The sequence below is a fragment of the Pseudochaenichthys georgianus genome, chromosome 19, assembly GCF_902827115.2.
Source record: "Pseudochaenichthys georgianus chromosome 19, fPseGeo1.2, whole genome shotgun sequence".
NCBI classification, from domain to species: domain Eukaryota; kingdom Metazoa; phylum Chordata; class Actinopteri; order Perciformes; family Channichthyidae; genus Pseudochaenichthys; species Pseudochaenichthys georgianus.
In genome coordinates this window covers 24,087,582-24,110,494 of record NC_047521.1, presented here as the reverse complement: position 1 = coordinate 24,110,494, position 22,913 = coordinate 24,087,582, and the positions used below count along the sequence as shown (strand labels likewise).

Sequence of the window (22,913 nt, the reverse complement as noted above, 5' to 3'; positions counted from 1 at the left end):
CAGCACTTCAATCCAGATTAATTAAATACGGTGTAAAGGCAGGATAAGCCTGTGAACTCTATCAAAACTGAACAGTTAAATAAAATGTGTAAAGAAGTGTTCATATACTGTTTCTATGACTATTATATATATATATATATATATATATATATATATATATTGAAGATCATGAAGGCCAGTTTAAAGGAGATACATTTATTTTGTATTTGTAGAATAAAGTTGAAATGTAAAAGTATCTTTCAATATTGATGCTATTTGTACCCGGGTAACTATGAACAAGGCTATGTGTTAGTTAGATGCTGCGTATCACAGGGCACTGAGATTTGTGACAAACTGTAAAGCATTAACCCATCACTGTACCCTGTATGCAAGGGCTGGTTTGCTTTCACTAACTGTACGGAGGCTCAGTCACTGGTACATTTGTATATACAAAGCCATGTTAGGGAAACTTCCATCTTATATCTGCTCCCTGATCTCACGGAGAATTGTAAGTGGCTACTGCCTGAGATCGAATGCTGTGGTTTTATTAAATGGGCCAACTGCTAGGACTGTCTTAGGGAAGACAGCTTTTAGATGCGCAGCTCCTCTGTCTTGGAATAGTCTGCAAATTAAATGGAAACTGAGCAATCTGGTGCCACTAAATGTTTTTAAAGCTCAGTTGGATGCTACTCAATCGGAAGCTGTTGGTACCTGTTTATGTGGATAATTATGTAAATGATGCTGGATGATGTCCTTTTGTTGTTCTGTTTATGTGTTTATGTTTCATGTGGAACTACTTGAGCAGGTCTCCCTTGGAAAAGAGATCAATGATCTCAATGGGATTTATCTGTATAAATAAAGGTTTGAAATGAAATGAAATGTGACTATATTCAACAATGCTATTTGTACCCGGGTAACTATAGTGAACAATGATATTTCCCAGGTGCAAATACAACTCTGAAAAAACTCATCACATGGGAACTTTAGAGAACAAAACAAACTACTAGCATTAGCGCATACTGATGTTTGACAATAACTTTATTAACAGAAATGCAAAATAAAAATAAACTCTTCCTACATAACCTTTTGTTTAGACACCTAATTGTTAGAAAAATATCCCTCGTCACCGGCTTGGTCTTCAATATCAGGATCCATTATTATCCTCTCAAGAATGGAAGTAGTCATCACATACAGAGCATTTGGTACAACTAGTTTGTAACGATCAACTATCAAAAATATCTGTGTTAAATAAACGCACAAGGGGTTCTTGATATTAAATAATATATTAAAGGTAAACAGAACTGATAAACGGACAATCTACTCTTTCCACAAAATAGTCCCCACGGAAGTGTATTTACTAAAGTCTATATCCACACATTCACAAAATAAACAAAGATAGGTTTTATACGTTATTCAATTATATTCACAGTTTTCCAGCCAAACAAAACACAAACAAAACACAAACAAAACTCCGAAATTGTCTTTACTGGCCAGGCCACTAGTTCATTGGTACTGTGTGTGTCTGTGTATGTGTTTGTCTGTGTGTGTATCTGTGCGTGTTTTTGTGTGTGTGTGTGTGTGTGTGTGTGTGTGTGTGTGTGTGTGTGTGTGTGTGTGTGTGTGTGTGTGTGTGTGTGTGTGTGTGTGTGTGTGTGTGTGTGTGTGTGTGTCTATGTGTCTATGTGTGTGTGTCTGTGTGCCTAACCCTATCTTGACCTTCACTGTCCTCACTGTCAGACGGAATAGCCCTAACAGCCTGATCGTGTCCCTTCTGCCCATAACATGTTTTGGGTCCATTTCCTGTAAATATCAGTAGATGTAAAAACATTGATTAGGTTTATCATTTTACAGCTGAGCACACTTGCACACTTGTATGATATTGCCTGGAAAAAAGTGGACTAAGTGGCACAGTGTTGCCCTGAGGCAACGAACAAAAAAACATAGTTTTAGATCATTAATAAATACATAATAAGTCTTTAAACAATCAAATATACTTCTTTACGTATTCATGCACATGCATGTATTTTTTATTTTAAGTTGTGTACATTTCTAATATGTTAAAAAGTGAAATGTATCTTACCAAGTGGTGGCCCTGAGTCCCCTGCAGTTTTTCTTGCAGAAAGGACTGCTCCACCCCCAGACAAAATGCCACACCCATATAATTCCCTCATTTTGTTGGACACCAGCATGTCAGGTGACATTGAGTATATTTAAAAAAATAAAAATATTTAGAGGGCCAGTGTGAGGTCGAAAAAATGGTTTGTTGCCTGTGGGCAACAGTATGCTGTAAAAAGGAGTAGCTCTACTCATCTCATTGTACCTGTATAATGACAATAAAGGATTCTATTATATGTATCTACTTGAATTTCTCTAAGTTATGGTCTGACTTTCATTTTAACAACTACCCACAAGTGAGAGGAGATGCAGCATGTATTTTTAGATTTGCGCTTTCTGAATTTCACACAGCTTCAGTAGTTGTGAGTAAATGTACCAGAGTTTAAAAGCCAGGCACGTTAAATAAGCTTCTTCTAAAAACAGTGGACGAGACTGACCTTAACCACAGTGGTGTTTTAGCTCAAGGTCCCACGTCTGATTTAAGAGGTGTCTTCATCTCAACACCTGCCGCTCCCCAGTGTGTGTGTGACAGATGGCATTCATCATCAGACTCTCAATTTATAATGTTGTGACATCTCTCTCAGAGGACGAGCTATCATTAAACACCATCAGGATGAAAATAATCTGACTGACGCCAGCACAGTTTGAGAGATTGAAGGTTTGTCTTTATGTGAAGCTGTTATATACAATGACTCACTTTGAGTTCAATTAGCCTGTTAGAATAAACGTAGATTTTTGTCGGTACTAACCACTTAAAAACGATAGACCATGACAATGAGTGTGTTGTATATGTTATAGTATTCAAACTCAAGGATCAGAGATCAAACATATCATATTGTATTTTGTATTTATAAAGCGGACAAGTAAAATCAAGCAATCTGATTGGTTCTTAGCCGTGATATAATGAGAGTATATCACGGGTAGAATTGTAGTTACTTTTCACAAGTCATGTTTCCCTCCCCTCTGAGAAAAGCTACAACCGTTACAGATGTTACATTACGTCCGTTACGAAACTAACTAACTAATAAAGCTTAAGATGGAAACATTTAAGGTTAACTTCGTCCTCCGGGGTGGCCTTACTATGGAGGAGTGGATTGAGCAGTGCCTATCTCCAGAAAAAAAAGCACCTAAACGACGACATGCAGAGCTACGTGAAGAGCAGGTATAGACCAACTGGAAAAGTACCACCATTCAAAATCTTTCTGATGCGGGTCTTGAAACAAAGCAAAGACATTATGACCGTTAGTGGCCACAGGTGCGAAAGCTCTCTCCAGAGCTACTGGAAGCCGAATCTCGTGGACCGGAGAAAGTGGAGCAATATTCTCGCCACGCCAAGCAACAGCCCTAGAACAACCTCAACCTATACAAGTAACCACGTAGGCCCTAGACCAATTTGACTGGGGGGGGCAGGCTGGGGCCAGTTATTTTCTGAGGGGGGCACAATAAATGCAGGACGAAAAAGACAAAGACAGTATTAAGTAATTGCGCATAAGAAAACAATGCAATACAGTTATTGGTATTTGTTTCATTACACATTATTACATGCTTACCTTTAACCTTTGTGTGCTGTTTGGGTCTGTGGGACCAGTTTTCAGTGTTTACAAAAAGAAAATGTATGCAATTTAATTATTTTAACCTGCTTTATTAGGGGGTGGACCTCACATCCAGGGGGGTCATGCACTCCGGGGAAGATTCCCGGGAAGAAGGAAAATAACGGTCAAACTCCTTATGAAGTGGTGAGCTGCCGCTCCACATTGCTTTTCTTCCCGACTGCAACGCTGGTCCCGCAATTCAAGCAAGAACGTGAATAACAAATATTGTTAGTTCCGCCTATTCCGTCAGCCAAGAAATAGTTTAATCATAAACCTTACTTTTATTTATTTTTCATTTTCAGGGGGGCCACAGGGGGGTCCAAAGTCAGTGTTAGGAGGGCACTGAACCCCCCCTGCCCCCCCCCCCCCCCCCTAGAACTGCCTCTGCGTAGGCCTAAACCATTCTACTGATGCTGGACAGTTTTTCAGTGGGTGCACAATAAACGGCAACATGCAAATGAATGTAAATAAATAGCCAAATAATCTATCAACGCTCTCGGTCTAATATGTTCGCAAGCTGTTAGTGTTGTTGCATAGCAACCACCTCGCACTATGTTTTGTGCAGAAGGCAACGGAGGGACTATTTAGTTTTGAACATCATTATTTACTAATAAAAATTATTTAAATTAGAGTGTGTATTTTTCTTTCATATTGCCACACTTGGTAACTGTCGCGGCGGGCCGAACCACGCCCTTAACTGTGATATAATGACCATATACCACAGCCTGTCGTGAGCTATTGCTTAAATATATATTAAGCAGTGCAAGAAAGAGAACTTGAAGAAAATGTAACATTATGTTCTTTTACTGGAAAGCAAAGCAAGGGTCAAATGTCTACACCAATATAAGGCAAGGCAAGGCAAGGCAAGTTTATTTATATAGCACCTTTCAACACAAGGCAATTCTAGGTGCTTTACAAAAATGAAAGACATTCAGACAAAGGCATTTAAAAACAGTAAAAGATAATAAAAGAAACATTAAAAGAAAAAATACATGAATAAAAAGTACATGAATAAAAAGTTACAGTGCAGTTTAAGATATGAATAGTTCACACAGAAGTTCCACTTTACTGATGAACACAACGGCTCAGTTTCAATTAAAAGCAGTGACAAAAAGAAAAGTCTTCAGCCTGGATTTAAAAGTAGTAAGAGTTGCAGCGGACCTGCAGGTTTCTGGGAGTTTGTTCCAGATATTTGGAGCATAATAACTGAACGCTGCTTCTCCATGTTTAGTTCTGACTCTGGGGACAGAAAGCTGACCAGTCCCTGAAGACCTGAGAGATCTGGATGGGTCATCATTTAGCAGGAGGTCAGAAATGTATTTTGGGCCTAAACCATTCAAAGCTTTATAAACCAGCAGCAGTATTTTGAAATCTATTCTTTGACACACAGGAAGCCAGTGTAAAGACTTCAGAACAGGAGTGATGTGATCCACTTTAAGATGGACTTTTATTAATCCCCGTGGGGAAATTGTTTCTCTGCATTTGACCCATCCTAGTGTTAGGAGCAGTGGGCTGCCATTTTGAACGGTGCCCGGGGAGCAGTGTTTCTTAGTGTTAGTGAGGACTCGAGCAGCGGCGTTCTGAATCAGCTGCAGCTTTCTAATAGATTTTTTAGTGAGACCTGTGAATACACCATTACAGTAGTCCAGTCTACTGAAGACAAAAGCATGGACAAGTTTTTCCAAATCCTGCTGTGACATTAGTCTTTTAATCCTAGATATGTTCTTTAGGTGATAGTAGGCTGATTTAGTAACTGTTTTAATGTGACTGTTGAAACTCAGGTCAGAGTCCATGACTACACCTAGATTTCTGGCTTTATCTGTTGGTTTGAACATTGCAGACTGAAGCTCAGCGCTAACTTTTAAACGTTCTGTCTTGGCTCCAAAAACCATTACCTCAGTTTTGTCTTTGTTTAATTGGAGAAAGTTCTGACACATCCAGTCATTGATTTGTTCAATGCACTTACTCAGTGTTTTAACTGGAGAATAGTCTCCTGGTGAAATGGTTATGTAAATGTGTGTGTCATCCGCATAGCTATGGTAACTTATTTTGTTGTTTTTCATTATCTGAGCCAGTGGTAGCATGTAGACGTTAAAGAGAAGAGGCCCCAAGATGGAGCCTTGAGGAACCCCACATGTCATATTTGTCAACTCAGATGTGTATGTACCTATAGAAACAAAGTTGTTTCTGTCCATTAAGTAGGATTCAAACCAATTTAGAACTGTTTCCGAAAGTCCCACCCAGTTCTCCAGTCGGTCTAGTAATATGCTGTGGTCAACAGTGTCAAACGCAGCACTGAGATCTAATAATACTAACACTGAAGTTCTGCCACTGTCTGTGTTTAAGTGGAAAAATACCTGAGTGAAGAGACTTGTTTACTATATGAAGTAGATCTGAGGCCATGCAAGGAAAAACATATTTGAAAAATCCTGTTGGAATAATATCAAGGCAGCAGGAGAAGGATTTCAGAAGTTGTATAATGTCCTCTAGGTTTTTATCATTAATCTGATGGAATTGTGTCATGGTGTCTGAATTGATGTTAAGTGGACACAGAGACAACACATTTGCTGTTCCTGATGCAGAGGCACTGACTGCTTGTCTGATTTTCTGAATTTTTGTCAGTGAAGAAGGCAAATCATTGCACGCGCTGGTGGATAGAAATTCAGAGGCTACTGACACTGGGGGGTTAGTTAGTCTGTCGACGATAGCGAACAAGGCACGTGCGTTGTTTTTGTTTTTGGAAATGATATCAGAGAAGAAAGATAAAATAAAATATAAATCAATGATGCATTCACAGCACGCTTAAATCAACACTCATTGCTTAATCATGACCTGCAATTGTGCTATTAATTTATTATGAGTACATGTGAATGTCAGCCCAAGCTCTGTGGCTCATTCATCGATCACCATTTAGTTTATAGCAAATAAAGAAGGCATGTGAACAACTTCTTCACTAGGATGACTAAACCGTAGTTAGACAATACTCCTAAGTACATAACGTTTATGTTGTGCAGTTGCTATATACATGGTGAGAAGAGAATGGTTATGTAATGTGTGATTGTACATTTGAGGCTGCCAAACACCTACATGTGCATACATCTGCAGTGTATAGTGGAGTAAAGTATGTGATGGTTAAGAGGAGTAGGGAGCTCCCAACTGCAGGAGGAGCGGCTCCTTCTCTCCCCTCTGTGCGTTGAAGTTAAAGAAGATCCTGCTGTGACCTTCAGAGTCGTCGTTCTTCAGAAACACAGCATTACTGGAAGTAGCAATCTGCAAAAATCACATAGGTCCAGAGAAATTATGTAAAATGTGTGTCAAAATTGATTTTAGATGCAAAACTATCAAGAAATTACATTTATTTCTGTGCCACACACATTCTGTTGCTCAGGTCTGATTTATTTCTGGGTATAGACAGCCTCCTTGTGGTTATAAACTGCATTAATGAGCAAACACTACAAATCTTTAGGAAGGTGTGGATTACAGTATATCCATCAAATAAGGAAAATAAATATGCACATAACTTTTTACATTACTTAACTAAAATAATAAAAATCCAATTCAGATCCACAAGTAATTTATTTTATGTGATTTGATTTCTTTTTTAGTTTTTTACATTTTGATTGGTTGCTCTCTGTGTTTGAAATGTGTTCTGTTGTTAAGGGAAAACATCTTAAACAGTGCCTGTGTTTGAAATGTGCTGTATAAATAAAGGTTATGATAATTATTAGGATTATGAATCCAGTTATACGATATTATCACACTAGATTTAGTGTGTTCACGTCTTTCTTTGAGCTCTCAGTCACCACTTCTTACCACTTTAAACCCTGGGAAATACAAGAGATACTGAAATACAAAATAATACTTTAAACAAAGTTAGTGGTCATTGTGAGATGTTGTGTACCTGTGTTCTGTTGTGATGACGAGGGCGGCAGGCGTTGACAGCGATGAAGGAGAAGGTAGCGAGGAGAATGGCAGCACATGACAGGATGAAGAACATGTGGGCGTTATCTGCGATTCACACAGAAAAAAGAACATGTTGTTGAGAGCGTGATCATTTATCAAAGTCACAGTGAAACAGCATTGTACAAAGTCTTTATTTTAAACAGAAAACTATTAAACAGAATCCATGAGAGCAAAGGAAGAAACACAATTTGGTTTATTCATCCTTTAATTCTGATTTATTCTGCCAGGAGAATCCCTTTAATTCCCCTTTAAATTGTCTGAGGGAAAAAACTATTGAAATTATGATTTTCCTAATTTATTACATTAAAAAAAAATTATTCTTCTGTTTGCCCCATCTTTCACAGATTCACAGAGTACTCATTCTCACTGATTAAATACTTATTTAACTCATTGTTATAGAATACTTCTTGTTGTTGTGTTGTTTTACATGTAAGGTTTGAAGTACATGTGAAAAAAGCTCATGTGAAATTAAGTGTATAATGTAAATATCCATATTGATGTCACATATACAGATGTTTCCTTCCTGCAGCGGTCAGACTATACAACCAGCACAGCCCCTAGTTGACCCCCCCCCCCTACACAAACCACAACACAGACTATATCACCCCTTGCTGCTAAATACCAACAAACTATGTGCAATATACTGCTATATGTGCTATATATAAATGCCGTTAATAACTGTGTAATATATACCTGGCTGCTAAATCCTAAGAACTGTTACAGGATGTGTATTTTTTTAATTATGTAACTTTTAATTTTTTATTATATATATATTTTTAATTATATCATAACTTAGTACTTTTTTTTAAATGCATGTCACATATTTAACATTAAGCTGTCTGTGGCTCTTTTTCCTGCTGTAACTATGCAAATGTCCCCTCCGTGGGACTAATAAAGGTATTCTGATGTGTCACACATGACATGGAGAGAGAAATGATCTTGGACCTGCCTTACAACTTTCTCTATTGAAGTATGACCTTGTTTAGTATAGCACTCCATTTGTAATGCCACAGGAAAAGAAGCCTGTAACAACAAGTCCTGAATGTCCAAATGCCATCCTGATAAGACTCTGACTCTAAAAGCTGGTTATTACTGTATGAGTTTCATTTTGATAACATCAGAGGGAAATCGATTGATCACAGCAGACGTGTGGTGTCCGGATTCCTCAATGTCCTGTTCCCTCTCCGCCCGTGGAACTAACGCAGCTCAACACCACATTTTATCTGAAGCACCTCATGACACAAAACCCAGCTACTCTTTCTTTTAATCATATTTATTGTGATAATACAGAATAAATAAGTATATATTACGTGTATGCATACAACAACATGTTTTTACAATACTGGCAGCCATGAGACCTTGGGTGTCACTCTGAGCCATTAACCTGGCACAAGTTAAGTAGCAATTGGTCAATGGATGTTTGGCTGTTGTTAAATGTTACTTTACGTTCTCAAGACTTTTCTATATATTTTGGATTATCAGAGGATGTTAGAAAGACATATTTTCTTTCAGACAAGTTTAATTAAGAGCCAATCTCTTAACTAAACTTGACTGGAAGAAAATATGTTTATAAGAATATGTATAAGATTAAACTTGACAAACTGAGAGCCTTAGCTTTGTTGTGTAACTTCATGACCATGAACTTTTGGCATTATCTAATAAATGTTGGAATGGTTTCATAACCCTGAAGTTCTTTTATAGCCTTCAAAAAAAGCATGTTCACTTATAATGATCACTGGAGTGTTACGTCATTAATATACTGTCAAGAAAGCATTCATCTGCATTTTCCCCTGACTGTTTCTTGTCTTATTTTGCTTTTGTTATGCAAGGCCTGCCAGCCTTTCCCCCCTGCTGTGTGTTTGTTTTTGTGTGTGTCTCCACTCACTGTTTCTCTTGACATAAATGCTGAAGGAGGTCTCCAGCTTGCTGATTTCGTTGCGGACGCTGATGTCCAGACAGTGGACTCCAGTGGAGGTGAAGGTGTGGTTCAGGCGGAGCGTGTTTCCATACAGCATGGTCAGCGTGCAGCCCCCCGTCACGTCCGGCACGCAGTTGGGCAGGAAGCGCCAGCACACCCACAAGGGAGGACTAAACACACACAGGTGCACACAGAGAGGGGTCATAATGTTTAAAGGGGCCCATGTATGCTCATTTCAGGTTCATATTTGTATATCAGTATCTCTACTGTGACATGTCTCCATGCTTTAATGTTCAAAAAGCTCTTCATTTTTCTCATACTGCCTGTGCTGCAGCACCTCTTTACACCCTCTGTCTGAATCCAGATCTGCTCTGGCTCTGTTGTAATTGGTTAACTGCCTAGAGATGTCCCGCCCCTTAGCCTATCACATAGGTGTTGGAGCGCAAGCCAAAGGAAGCGTGAGTGTTACATAGTGATGTCATTATGTTGCAGAAGTAAACAAAGGAGTCTAATCAAATTGTTAGAGGCAGGGGGAAAGTGTAATTGAATTGTTTAGGTTTAATTTGAAAGAAATAAGAGAAAATACACAAGACTCATCTTCTTCCTTGTCCTTGTCACTGCAACTTTGAACAAGTATTAATCATATTGGTGTGTGGCATATGTCAAATTCAAAGGATAACCTGTGTGTGATCGCAGTACAGCACACACACACACTTTCACACACAAAACAAAATGCAGCTTACCTTCCATCAACATGAAAAGCCAAACCGGTGTTCTGCGACACCTCGTAATCTGACGGCCCCTTCATCTCAATGCTTTTGATGGCATCTACAAATTAATTTCAGATATGAATAATTGCATCACTTTTTGGTTTATTAAGGCTCAACTTTGCATAAATACACTTTGACAGGCAATCGAGGACTGAACAACTAATTAGAGTGGCTTGAATGTCTGAGGGGCAATTTGGTTTGCAAAAACAACACACGGCATTCCATACATTAGCAAAATATATAATGACTCCATCTTATCTTATCTTAAATACATATCACATACAGTAAATGTCAACATAAAGCAATGCAATGAGCTCTAAACCACCAAGAGTCCACGAGTCCTTTCTCATGACAGTTTGTGGGATCATTTTACAGATACAATCTTTTAGGGATTTGTAATCAAGAGGTAACCTGCCTCATTAAGACTTTACCTCGTCATTTTATCAAGGAAATAAAGTATCGTGTGAAGTTTTAAACAGGTAAACTGCACATAAACTACATTTTAAAACTACCAACCGAGCACTTGGACATCTGTGGAGTAGACATCTGTTAATAGAGGTGCAAGTTTGGTCACTTTAACTCCCACTTTCAGCCGCAGAGTGTAGTTCCCAGACTCAGAGTATTTATAGCGGACGACCGGCTCAGTGCCCTGGATCACCTCTCTGCATCAAAAGAAGGAATAAAAGTCAAAGGAAAGCATCCTAAATCTTTGTTTATCTTTCAAATACGACAAGTCCTCGTACCCGTTCCCTAAGTCCCAGGTGTAGGTGAACTTTGCAGAGCTTAAATTCTTCTGGGGATCATAGAGTTCGAACATGGTTTCAGTTTGAATATATGAAGCCAGTTCTCCTGTGTCCCTCACATAGGTGGCATTTCCCTCCATCTGATAGAAAACCAGCTTCCCAGCAATGTTTTCTGTTCAAAAATAGAAGGATTTTCTTAGTTCTGAAGCCATAAAGCATGTTAGAAACGTGGAAATGGATAACCTACCCAAATCTGTCAGAGGGTTTGATATCTCTGCCTCACCCAGGGCGACCAGAGGAAGGAGCATCATGATCCAAGCAACATTACTGCAAGCAAACAAAGTTTAAAAAGAGATCGATACTATCAAATGCTCGACTTAAGGGAGGTTTAGATTTACCTCTCCATATCTGCTGGTCCTCAGGAGGACCTCAAGTAGAAGCAAAGTGAATCCTGAGAGCACAGTGTGTGGACATGGGGAGGGAAATGTGGCATCTTCTGACTGCTTGTGACATTCAGATGCAGATGAGCCGCTGTAAAAGGCTTGAAATCGCCACCATGCGTTTCAATCATGTGGCTCTGCAACAATAATCAGCTTCTGAGACGCTGCTGTGGCCTGGGTCACATTCCCGTCAGTGACGTAGGGCAGATTATACCAGTTTTCTTTCTTTGGAAAACAAAAATTAAACTGAAAAAAAAATGATTTCACACTGGAAGTACATTGACATCCACATGGTGGTGCTAACAACTTAAGAATGACCCAAAAAGCATGTGGTTCCAAGTGAACAATTATTGTGACTATTGCTTAAAATAAATAACGGTGATATATAAAACAGTTATTTGTCTGAGTCTGGGGTCATAGGGGTCATTCACGCTGGGGACGCGGGGGACATATCCCTACCACTTTTTGAAATGGAATTGAAATTCTATTTGATTTATTTCATTATTATTTTAATTTTATTATTTTGCTTATTATTTTATTACACCTAAAATATATTGAAGCCTTCTTCATAATTAGTTATTTTATTTTATGAATGCTTACATAATTTTTGCTTTTAATTTCTTGAAAGGATTCGTTTTAATGTTAGTACTGCTACTTTTACTGAAATAAAGGCTCTGAATACTATCTTTGCATTAAAAGAAATCACTGTAGCATTTGAATTACAGCGCCCTCTTTTGGCTTGATTTAGCAGTGACTATCAATGCTTGGTTTTGAAACAATTATCAACATTTTTAATTCATATCAAGTACAAATATTTATCAAATACACATTTGGTTTTGATTGCCTTCTTATTTATAGTATTTGTAATAGTGGTGCCATATTGTTGTAATTCTAAGTGAAGATGTGCAAGGTTGAGAGTCAGTCCATTTAGTATTGTGAATGTGAATGTTTCCCTAAAATGAAATTAGTTAATAATTGTAAAAAATCTCCTCATCCTGAAGCTGCTTCGTTTGTGCTGTTTTTCTTTACACGAATATTCAATATCAATTCAAATATGTGAAGTGAAGCCGAGAAGAATCTCCCTGAGGTTACACTTTGGATGCGATTTGTAATGTATTTATTTGAGCATTTATGACTATCGTGACGTCACGGGGGCCTCCCTCGCGCTCCTCCTCCTCGCGGGGAAGTCTCTCCGGTGGGTCAGTCAGTCAGTCAGTCAGTCCGTTTGTCCCCGGCCGCTCAGCGTCTCTCTCCCGCATGCACGGAGCAGGACCGGCTGCAGTGGAATTTACTTTTCGGACCGAACACCTGGATTACTAAAAAGAAACTATTTTATATTTGTTTTCCTTTTTTTTATTACACCGACAACCTGCCACCATGTCTCGCGCTCCGGATGATGTGAGCAAGCTCACAGAGAATACTTACAAGGTAAGACTTTAAAAACAAATATAAGGAGAACTAATCGATAGATAGATAGATCTTTGGTTGAGGATCAGAATCAGGTTTATTGCAAAGTATGTTTACCAGAGGTGGGATAAGTACTCAAATCGTGTACTTGAGTTGAGTAATAAAATACCAGAGTTTAGGAATACTCTGTCACAAGTACAAGTCCTGCAATCAAAATGTACTCATTATGCAGATTGGCCCATTTCAGAATCATATGGTTTCGGTTAATTATTGATGCATGATGTGTTTATCAAAGCTGGTAAAGGTGGAACTAATTTCAATTGATTGTGAATGTAATCCACGTTAATGTGTTGATATCATTGTTTATCATTGATCTAAATCTGCAAGGTTATTAAAGGTAATATATTGTGGAGTAGAAGTACAATATTTACCTATAAATTACCTCAAAGTACCTACAAATTGTACTTAACTACAGTACTTGAGTACATGTACTCCATTACTTAACACCACTGAGGTTTACACATACAAGGAATGTTTCTTTGCTGTACCATGGTGCATACTTAAACACAGTTAGATGAATTAAGTCTTTAAAAAGTAGCAAATATAGAGCTGTTACAAAGTAATAAGAAATATTTACAAGAAATACAGATATACCATCAGGTAAATACAACAAGAATATGACAGAGCTGTCACTGTGCAGAAATGTTAAAGATAAACAAGATATGTGCAAGGTAATGAATGCTAAATGGGGTGAATAGATGTCATTGTGATTCAGATGTGTCGCATAGTAATCCTGCTCTTAAATTACATAAATAACAATACTGTAGGCAGTTTTTGGGTGAATTGGGTTTTGTATCATAAACACACACAGAAATACCTGATCGAGCAACTCAAACTTCCTGTTGTTGCGTACAATGGATACGTTTGTAATCTGATAACAGTTGTATAGTCCAACAACAAGTGAAGGGTCATGTTTTAAATTGTAAATCATAAAACACAGCAACCCACAGTGCCGTCACTGCCCGTCTCCCGTCTGTCTGAATGTGATGAATGACAAGAGTTTATCTCATCAATCGACCTGCCCTCGCTTGTCAATGGACATGAAGTGATTGGATCAATGGTCGTTTGATCATGGCATTAATCTGGATTTACTCGTAGATGAACAGCTCTCACATGTCATCAGCAGGTGAGAGTGTGTCTGGGTGTGTGTTTCCGTCTCCAGTAAGATTAACACGTCTTCAAATCCCCCCCAAAAATAAGTTTAGAGTCATTTTAAACAGTTATTTCATGTTTTTGCGCTCCTTTAATTTCAAAAATAGCTGTAGAATTAGAGTTGGAGTGACATATCCTTCCTGGATTAGCAATACAAAGTGTGTGTGTGTGTGTGTGTGTGTGTGTGTGTGTGTGTGTGTGTGTGTGTGTGTGTGTGTGTGTGTGTGTGTGTGTGTGTGTGTGTGTGTGTGTGTGTGTGTGTGTGTGTGTGTGTGTGTTCGTGTGTGTGTGTGTGCGTGTGTACAGTGTGCCACTGGGAGAGACCGAGAAAATAAAACAAGGAACCTGTTTCCATTTCTCTCTCTCTTCCTCCCCTCTCCTTTTCTTCATGTAAAGTCATACCTGCCCCTTCATTGTTCTGTTGAGGGTGTGCCAGGGGAATAGAGACAGGGAGGCTAACAGCACTTGATTGTTGAGGACTTTCAATAGAGAGTAAAGGGGGGGGGGTTAAGGAGGGGGAGAGTTATGAGGCTCATGCTGCAAATAGCTGCAACTTTGTGTGGGACTTCGCTCTTTTGAGTTATAAAAGCATAAATACAAGTTAAAGATTGAACGTTTTATTGTCCTCTTATAGAGCGACAGCACAAACACTTGTTTCACCCGCCCACTCCTTCAAAAATAGTTGTATCCGTTTCTTATATATTGGATATTCGAGATGTTTGTGAGATTACAGTATTGTTTAAATCAGGAAATAGATAGGAGTGTTGTCGCTTTTCTCAATAATCTTTCATCTTTTCTCTTTGTCCCAGAATGTGATGGAGCAGTTCAACCCCGGCCTGAGGAACCTGGTCACCCTCGGGAAGAACTATGAGAAATCAGTCACAGGTAAACACCGCGTTTAATTAATAATCTATAGGTCTTAATGTGGACTTTGAATTTGACCTCAGTGCCCCTCAACTTAAATAGCTTCTCCCTTATCTTGGATTGAATACATTTTTACAAGAACATCCATTTTACCAGCAAGTTTCCCAGCCAGTAACACGATGATGTTTGTCTCCCCCCCCCCCCACACACAGCGATGACTCTTGCTGGGAAAACCTATTTTGATGCAGTATCGAAGGTCGGAGAGCATGCAATTGTGTCTCCAGTCTCCAGAGAGCTCGGTGAGTTTCATGCGAGTCCAGGTTGAACCCACCGACAGAGGGTGAACTCTCGAGGGGGCGTGCCTGATATCAGTGTTTAAATGTGTCTGTGATGAAGCTTAAGCTTGTTAAAGACAATGATTCATCATTTTCTTTTCTGTTGAGATGTTAAGGTTACAATCTCTGTTTCAATCTCTCCTTGTTGGCACCTATGGTGATAAGAGTGATTCCAGGTGTGTTTTTGGAGCTTAGGATGGGAGAAATATTGTCGCTTGTGAGACATAAGTGTATCTTTTTGTATAGTATATGTTTTTGAAGTTTCATCCACTGTATTCATCGCTCCTTTTAGCAACAGTAGCATAGCTAGTCTGAATCTCTTTGAAGGCAACACAATCAGCCTTCCATCCCCTCTATAGCTCACTAAGATATGTCTCATTTGTTTATTCTATACACAAAAGAAGTCAAATTAACTTAAAGCAAAGATGTAAGGGTTATTTTTCCTGATAGTCTATTGGCTAAGCTAACTTACTGTAGCCTTATATGTATTGTACATACACAAGAGTGGTTTCGATCTCCTCATTCAACTGCAAGAAATAGAGTAACGGCCCGTCCACACAGCGGCTTTGGAAAAAGCTTGCCGGTGGGCGTGTCTGAAACGCGACCAACAACCAATCACATGAATCTCCCGCCCCTGACACACAGCCAGCGGTTTGATTGGCTAGAGCTTGTACTGGCATGTGATTTGATTGGCTGACGCTTCCACCGAAAACTTCAGAAGCTTCAAAAGTTGATCATTGTTCAACTTTTGCAGCCTGAAACGCCAGGAAAGCTCCGCTCTGCTTCGGCGAAAAGTGCCGTCACCCCATTCAAAGTGAATGGGCAGAAGCGATGGAAGAAGCTTCCAACACCGCTGTGTGGACGGGCCGTAAGTGTATCTCCCAAAATGTTCGTACTGATTCCCTAAAGTCACCGTTAAAGTTCAAATGTACTTATTTTACTGGCGTTATTGCAGTCGAATAAAGGCAGCTGGACACCTACAAAATCCTGTTCTTGTTCAACTTCATCATGATGTCATATATTTGACAGCCTGCAGACATCCAAGTCCAAGTTAATTACGCTAACATCTGGATAAAACATTGATTGAACCCTTTGTGGCACAGTAGGAGCAGAAATTCATTACTCTGATTGAAGTGCTTCGGCTATCTCTTCTCTTAGGCTGCCATCAAGCTTGTTCAGGTTGTTTTTTTATTCATCATGAGTCATCTCCAATTATTCTATTAGTGCTCGAATATGGAGCTGGCGTACTTTGTCCAGGGGTCCCTAATCAGTGCTGTTATTCATCATGTCGATTTTATTTTGTCTGTTTATTCTGCTGCGTCACTCCCTAATGCAGCGGCCCCTGGCCTTTAATGGAAAATGGTTACCACAGTGACTATTATGTGTGAAACAAATTCTTCTTTATATAGATGGCATTTGCATTGCCGAGCGTTGTAAACCAAATTTATTGAAATGTCAGTGTATGTGAGATGATTTCCACAAAGCTGCCACTGTGTGAAAGAGACAAGATCAGGCTTTCTGCAAAAAATTTGAAAATCGAAATAAAGGAATAAGGAAGTTTGTAAGATACCATGGCAGCATATCTAAACATAAGAGCAGTGTTTGAAAATGAAACTATGAATATGTGTCATAATGCTCAATGGACAAAACAGACTTCCAGATTCTATAACTTAAAAAAACTGAGGGTTTTATATACAAATACACAAGTTACACAGGTTGGACAGTATAGTTCACATGTATGTAAACCCTCCAGCTGCAAGCTAGTGAAACCATCTCAAAACGCCGCTATGACACAATGTTGGGGGATTTTTTCAGGCCGCACCTGTCAACTAACAATGCAGGTACATCATCGCTTCATAAAATAGTATGTTCAAGTTACACGGTGCACTGAGGACATTTTCACTGCATACCAAAAACAATAGGGTGAAACAACTTTTTCAAAGCTAGTTAAAATGCTCCGTCATCTTGACTTTTGAACATGTGGAAAGTTTGTATTTGTAACGTTGATCCTGGCATTGTATATGTGCAACTCAAGCATATTAAAGCAGAATAACTCAACATTGAGGAGCAGGAACTGTTGATTCGGTAAAAAACAAAAAGTCTGGTTATAGAGAGAGAGAAGTGATTATTAACAAGCTCCAATACCACCATTAACAGGGCTGTTAAAGGCACATTAAGTGTTGAACCCTCAGCTCGGCAGTCATTCCTTGAGTGCCTGAGATGGACGACAACGAGACTGTGTGATTTCTCTCATTGCAGCGAGTAGAGTAGCAAACACGCTGAACAAACAGAAAGACAGAGGAGAGTAGCCTTCCCACCACTGATCCTCCTCATTCCCTATTCCTCCATCTGCCTCACCGAAAATCCCACCGCTTTACGCTCTTCACTGTCTGTTAGGAGGCTCAAACCAAGGCCGAATTTACCATATACATTGGGGGGGGGGACATCAGACAATATTCAGATACACTCAAAATTACCCCCCCCCCCCCCCCCCAATATATAGCCTAACTGATATAAAAAAATATATATTTATATTTAAAAAATTAAATGTTTGGTCCCCCCCAATGTTGACTTACGGCCTTGGCTCAAACTGTATGGAAATAAAACAAAAGATATAGACAGAGACGTGTCAGAATGTATACACTTTTAAGAGAGGTCAGCTGTCTTGTAAAAGCTTCTACAGGATTTACGGTTTCTTATTATTGCCTGAAGTTAATCTTCAACCATTCACTATATTTCTGAAGGTAGGGTGCTTGGTTTTGCCATAATAGTGCTAGAATTAAGAATAATTTCATTTAAACTGACGTGTGCACATCTGGTGAGAAAGACAGACAAAAGTCTTTTGTAATGACTAAATCTCTGCTGAATTTTTTCTCTAAAGTGTTTTTTACCTCCCTCTGTAAATGGGACGGTGTTAAAGCATTGTCACTGTGGTTGGCAGGTATTTGCAGAAAGTTACCTGAGGCTTTTACTTCATACCGCACGTCTCCTTTTTCCGTGACAACAGTTTGTCCACATTTTCTCTTTCAAATCAATGCTATAGAGGTGAAGCTGTAGGAAACTTCACAACTGCTGGAAGACAGACAGATCAGTGAAACCATGTGCTGTTTAAACTTACCCTTTCTTGATTTGAACAGCATTATTTTTAGGAAATTTTTGACTTTATCAGCAGCATCATTTTTTTAATGAAAGCCATCCTCCATAACCCTAAGAGGAGATTTTCTTTCAAGCACTTCTTTAAATATTCAGATTGCTCCACAACTGCTACCTATTATAACATGACAATAGTACCTTATTCAGAAAACACCACAGCATTTCAGGAAACGCCACAGCATTTCAGGAAACGCCGCAGCATTTCAGGAAATGCCGCAGCATTTCACATTGGACGGAAAGGGTATTCCTTAGGGAGAACACTTCTTGTTTGTGATTGGACAGAGCCAGCCAGAGAAGCACTGCTGTGATTGGTTGTTTTTGCTACCAGTCAAGAAATGACGCTTCGTGATTGGTCAACACATCAGCCGTTAGCAGTTAGCACAAACTCAGATCTCACAGCTCCTCATATCTGTTCAGAAACTGGACAAAAGTTAAACAAGTACAAACCACAGACTGTCTATGTCATGGCGAACACAGTCGCTGCTTTATTTATGTCTGTATGACGTTGTTGTGAATGTGGACGGAGTAGCAACAGGTTAGCTCAGCCTGATGGATCCGATTCCATTCAGAAAACACGCATTTTAAAAGCTTTTCGCCTGCCGTCTTGTCAAAGCGTTAATTCATGTTTTTTACTAACCGTTATCAGTATGTAGTTACTTCGGCATCACTTTGAAACATATATTACAATTAAATTACGGTCAAATGTTCATTTTGTTGTAGTTGGTATCTCCCATAGGATTTACATGGAGATACGCCCCGCCCCCTTTCCAGCGCCTCTTGTTTGAATGACAGGAGCAAACACAGCTGACAGCCGCGGTGAAACTCGAGCGATTAGAGCGATGCGAATATTGGGTGGTCTACCATAGTATTTACATGGAGATAAGCCCCTTAAAAACCATGAGTTAATAAAGCATTAATTCTGTGGTTCCTCCTGTCATTCAAACAAGACGCTGGAGAGGGGGCGGGACGTATCTCCATGTAAATCGGAATCGGATCGATCAGGCTAAACTAACCTGTAGCTGCTCCGTCCACACTCACAACAACGTCATACAGACATAAATAAAGCAGCGACTGTATTCGCCATGACATAGACAGTCTGTGGTTTGTACATGTTTAACTTTTGTCCAGTTTCTGAACAGATATGAGGAGCCGTGAGCTCTGAGTGTGTGCTAACAGCTAACGGCTGATAATCACGAAGCGTAATTTCTTGACTGGCAGTAAAAACAACCAATCACAGCAGTGCTTCTCTGGCTGGCTATGTCCAATCACAAACAAGAAGTGTTCTCCCTAAGGAATACCCTTTCCGTCCAATGTGAAATGCTGTAGCGTTTTCTGAAATGCTGTTGTGTTTTCTGAAATGCTGTTGTGTTTTGTGAAATGCTGTGGTGTCTTGCAATTCAGGGCCACCATACATTATAGTACCTTCAGTTAGTTTATCAAAGAAGAAATGACCTGCATCCTCCTCTTACAAAATAAACGTTTAAATTATAGATTGAATACACTCGACTAGTTTCCATTGGTATCCAATGTTGGCTAACGTATTGCTGTTTAAGAATAGCAAACGGTGGCTAATGTTAGCTAAGATACATTGCTGCTTAACCATAGCTAATAGTGGTTAGTGTTATTGTGTTGCATTGTTGGAGAAGCCTGTGACCTAAGATTTTCAACGAGATAATTACTCTGTATGTTAGTTTGACAATAAAGAACCGTGAACCTTGTTAGCCAACATATATTGCTTTGTAACCATAGCTAACCATGGCTAATGTTAGCTAACGTGTGTACCTTTGTTACCAAGGAGAAGCTAGTTTTAGCTAATGAGAAATATATGGCTGTGTATTTAACTTTTGCTGGCTCTTTACTTGTGCTATTGTTGCTACATTTTAGCATCTGCACTTTAAGACTATTTTCAGCGTGCATTTTATTTGGAAAATGTAACATGCTATACATTTTGTTGTCTAGATTGTAACCCTCGCATTTTGCAAAGTTGCCTAACCTTAACTGTCTGTGTGACTAAAGCAAATGAAGGGGTTTCCATCTACGAAGAGTACACAGTTAAGCAAAAGTTGCGACTTTTAAGCTTCTACGTCCCTGTGAGGAGAGTTCACATGAGTTTGGCTTGACATCAGTACAGCTTTCTTTTGTTGTTGTTCATCTTTCTAATGCATTGCCATGGCAGCAATGCTGGTGTGCCATTTGTCACTCTGTGTACTTTAAAATCATAGTTTTCAGTGGGCGTACAATTAGAAACTTCCTGTGCATTAGGCCATGGCTGCACTCCACAGGGAGTTGCCATTCCACTCTGAAAAGCAGCAGGTATTTAGGGACTGAAATGTTACAGGAGAAAGAATAGCACCATCCCCACCCCTTCCACCTTTTCTCTACGCCTCAGTAGAAATAGTTTTTCGAAATATTGAACCCTGTCAGAATGTGAAAAATGGTAATGTCTGCCGGAGCGGTCTTTTTCTCCCCAAAGATGAGGATTCAGAACTGAGAGACTGCTGATTTGTTTACGTTATATTTCAAACATCTGCTATTTTTTGGGACTGTTTTCTCTCTAGACACAACACACAGTATTGCCTGCATCATCAGTACATGATGGGCAATTTATCTTTAATTGCAACATCACCAGAAGCTTCAGGGAACCGTAAATGGTTCGCAGAAGTCATTAAACACATCCAATAATCTTTCTTTCTGCAATATATTTTGTGTCTGAGAACATCCGGAGCAGACTTATTTGTTTTGGCTCCAAGAAACGTATAAGATAGCAAAGTTATTATGAGGACTTCGGAGGCCATCATCTTTGAACAAGTGGAAAGAAAAGCTTGAGATTTTTTCTTCCAAGGGTTACATGATAAGATTGACAATACGCCCATAACTGCATGTTCAATGTGTACAATTCAATGCAGGATATAGTTAAATAAGCTTAGTATTAAGATTGGAAGTAAAGGGAAACCATCACCTATGAATTGTTATATTATTTTTTTATTATTTTTATCTTTTTGAAATGTGTCTTACTGGCTAAGCTCTGGCCTCCTTTTTCCAGTCATTATTCTGTGATAAGCGAATTCTCTCATGGCTCCAGGCACATCTATTTTAGACAAACGTAAAGCCAAATAGCCACATGCATAGTAAACCATTACTTTAAAACCCTCACCCTATCCCTAAATAAGTGGTATCAGCTGTACTGCTCATGATAGCAATAAAACCAGTTGGTAAGGACTATCAGCTCAACGATATGGCGTAAATGTTTGAGCCACTGAAATATCAAAACAGATTGTTTTCCCAAACCAGCCATACAACTGTGAAAAAAGGGGGTGGGTGAAGGTTGTTTTCAGTCCACTCATTGTTCACTCAGTTATGACTTGTTCTGTCACTCCACAGATTTCTAATGATCCCAATGCTCAAACACCCTCCTTCTTCATCCACTATTAAACTACTTGCTCCCCGGTATACTGGAAGTTTCCTCCAAGGGACCTCTAAACATACAGAGACTCACTCACAGCTCAATAGACCATAGGCGCTTTCACACCAAGTACTTTTCCGTACTTAGTTCATGAGAACTTAGTTCATCAGATCGCGTTCACACCGGAATAAGTCCCTGAGGGAGGATTGGGCGAATGAAGCCGCTGACGTAACTTCTTCTTCTTCTGCTTTGAGTTTACTAGCAGGCCGCAAACAACTTCACGGCGTATATTGCCACCCGAAGTCCCCGGCCGGAAGTCCCCGGAGTTAGGGACTGGCTTCAGTAGAAGCAGCTTCTACTGAGTAAATCGCCAGAACGCCGACACCTCCTCATCTCCACCGCTCCCACATTTTATTTTGTGTTGCCATAAGTTAGTCTCTCTCCGTTGGTGCGCTATGCTAATGCTAATATGCTAATGCGAGCAAGTAAAATGGCGGCTTCACAAAACTTTTTGTTTTGTTTTACGGGGCGTGGTTTGCACTCAGAAATGGGAACCTTTTTCTCCCATGAAAGGGGGGTGGAAAGGTTCTCATGAACTAAGTTCTAGTTCCGGATTTTTTTGGTGTGAAGCACATTTTCGGAACTATATCGGAACTAAAGGCCTACTGGGAAAAGTACTCCGGTGTGAAAGCGGCGAAGCGCCTCATGATGTTGGAGCATCTAAATCCCTCACACTTCGCAAAAATATCTCAGTATTGCGATTGAACCTGTCCTTAGCTGATATATTTCAACACTGTCTATAAAACATTAGTCTTCACATAAATAATATAAATTACACTGCCGTTTCTAAGGTTATTCGAGGTTGCATTGAGTGTGCTGCATTAAGTATAAAGAGATGTATTGTTGATGCTTGGGGCTGCAGGTATTTTTATACGTATAATAAATGATGTTATGCGCTGTGTGTGATGGCAGGTCATCTCTCTGTGTTAAAGATGCTGTCACAGCTATTGATCTACAGC

General features: G+C 39.4%; 2 protein-coding genes across 2 annotated transcripts in view; one reads left to right on the top strand and one right to left on the bottom strand.

Moving 5' to 3' along the window:
- Window positions 1-6,818: 6,818 nt before the first annotated feature.
- Window positions 6,819-11,391, bottom strand: tmem130 (transmembrane protein 130). The gene is made up of 7 exons (XM_034107143.1): window positions 11,364-11,391; window positions 11,081-11,252; window positions 10,854-10,999; window positions 10,311-10,395; window positions 9,535-9,737; window positions 7,588-7,694; window positions 6,819-6,956 (listed from the first exon to the last, which is right to left on the bottom strand). Exons 1-7 carry the CDS (start codon window positions 11,389-11,391, stop codon window positions 6,819-6,821), a joined length of 879 nt encoding a protein of 292 aa, XP_033963034.1.
- Window positions 11,392-12,754: 1,363 nt separating this feature from the next.
- The window catches only part of baiap2l1a (BAR/IMD domain containing adaptor protein 2 like 1a), a 29,123-nt gene continuing 18,964 nt past the window's right edge, over window positions 12,755-22,913 (top strand). Inside the window, exons 1-3 of the mRNA XM_034107603.1 lie at window positions 12,755-12,948; window positions 14,949-15,024; window positions 15,216-15,302. Of these exons, the coding sequence (XP_033963494.1) occupies window positions 12,898-12,948; window positions 14,949-15,024; window positions 15,216-15,302 (214 nt within the window). The 5' untranslated portion in view covers window positions 12,755-12,897. The remainder of the gene's footprint in view (window positions 12,949-14,948; window positions 15,025-15,215; window positions 15,303-22,913) is intronic.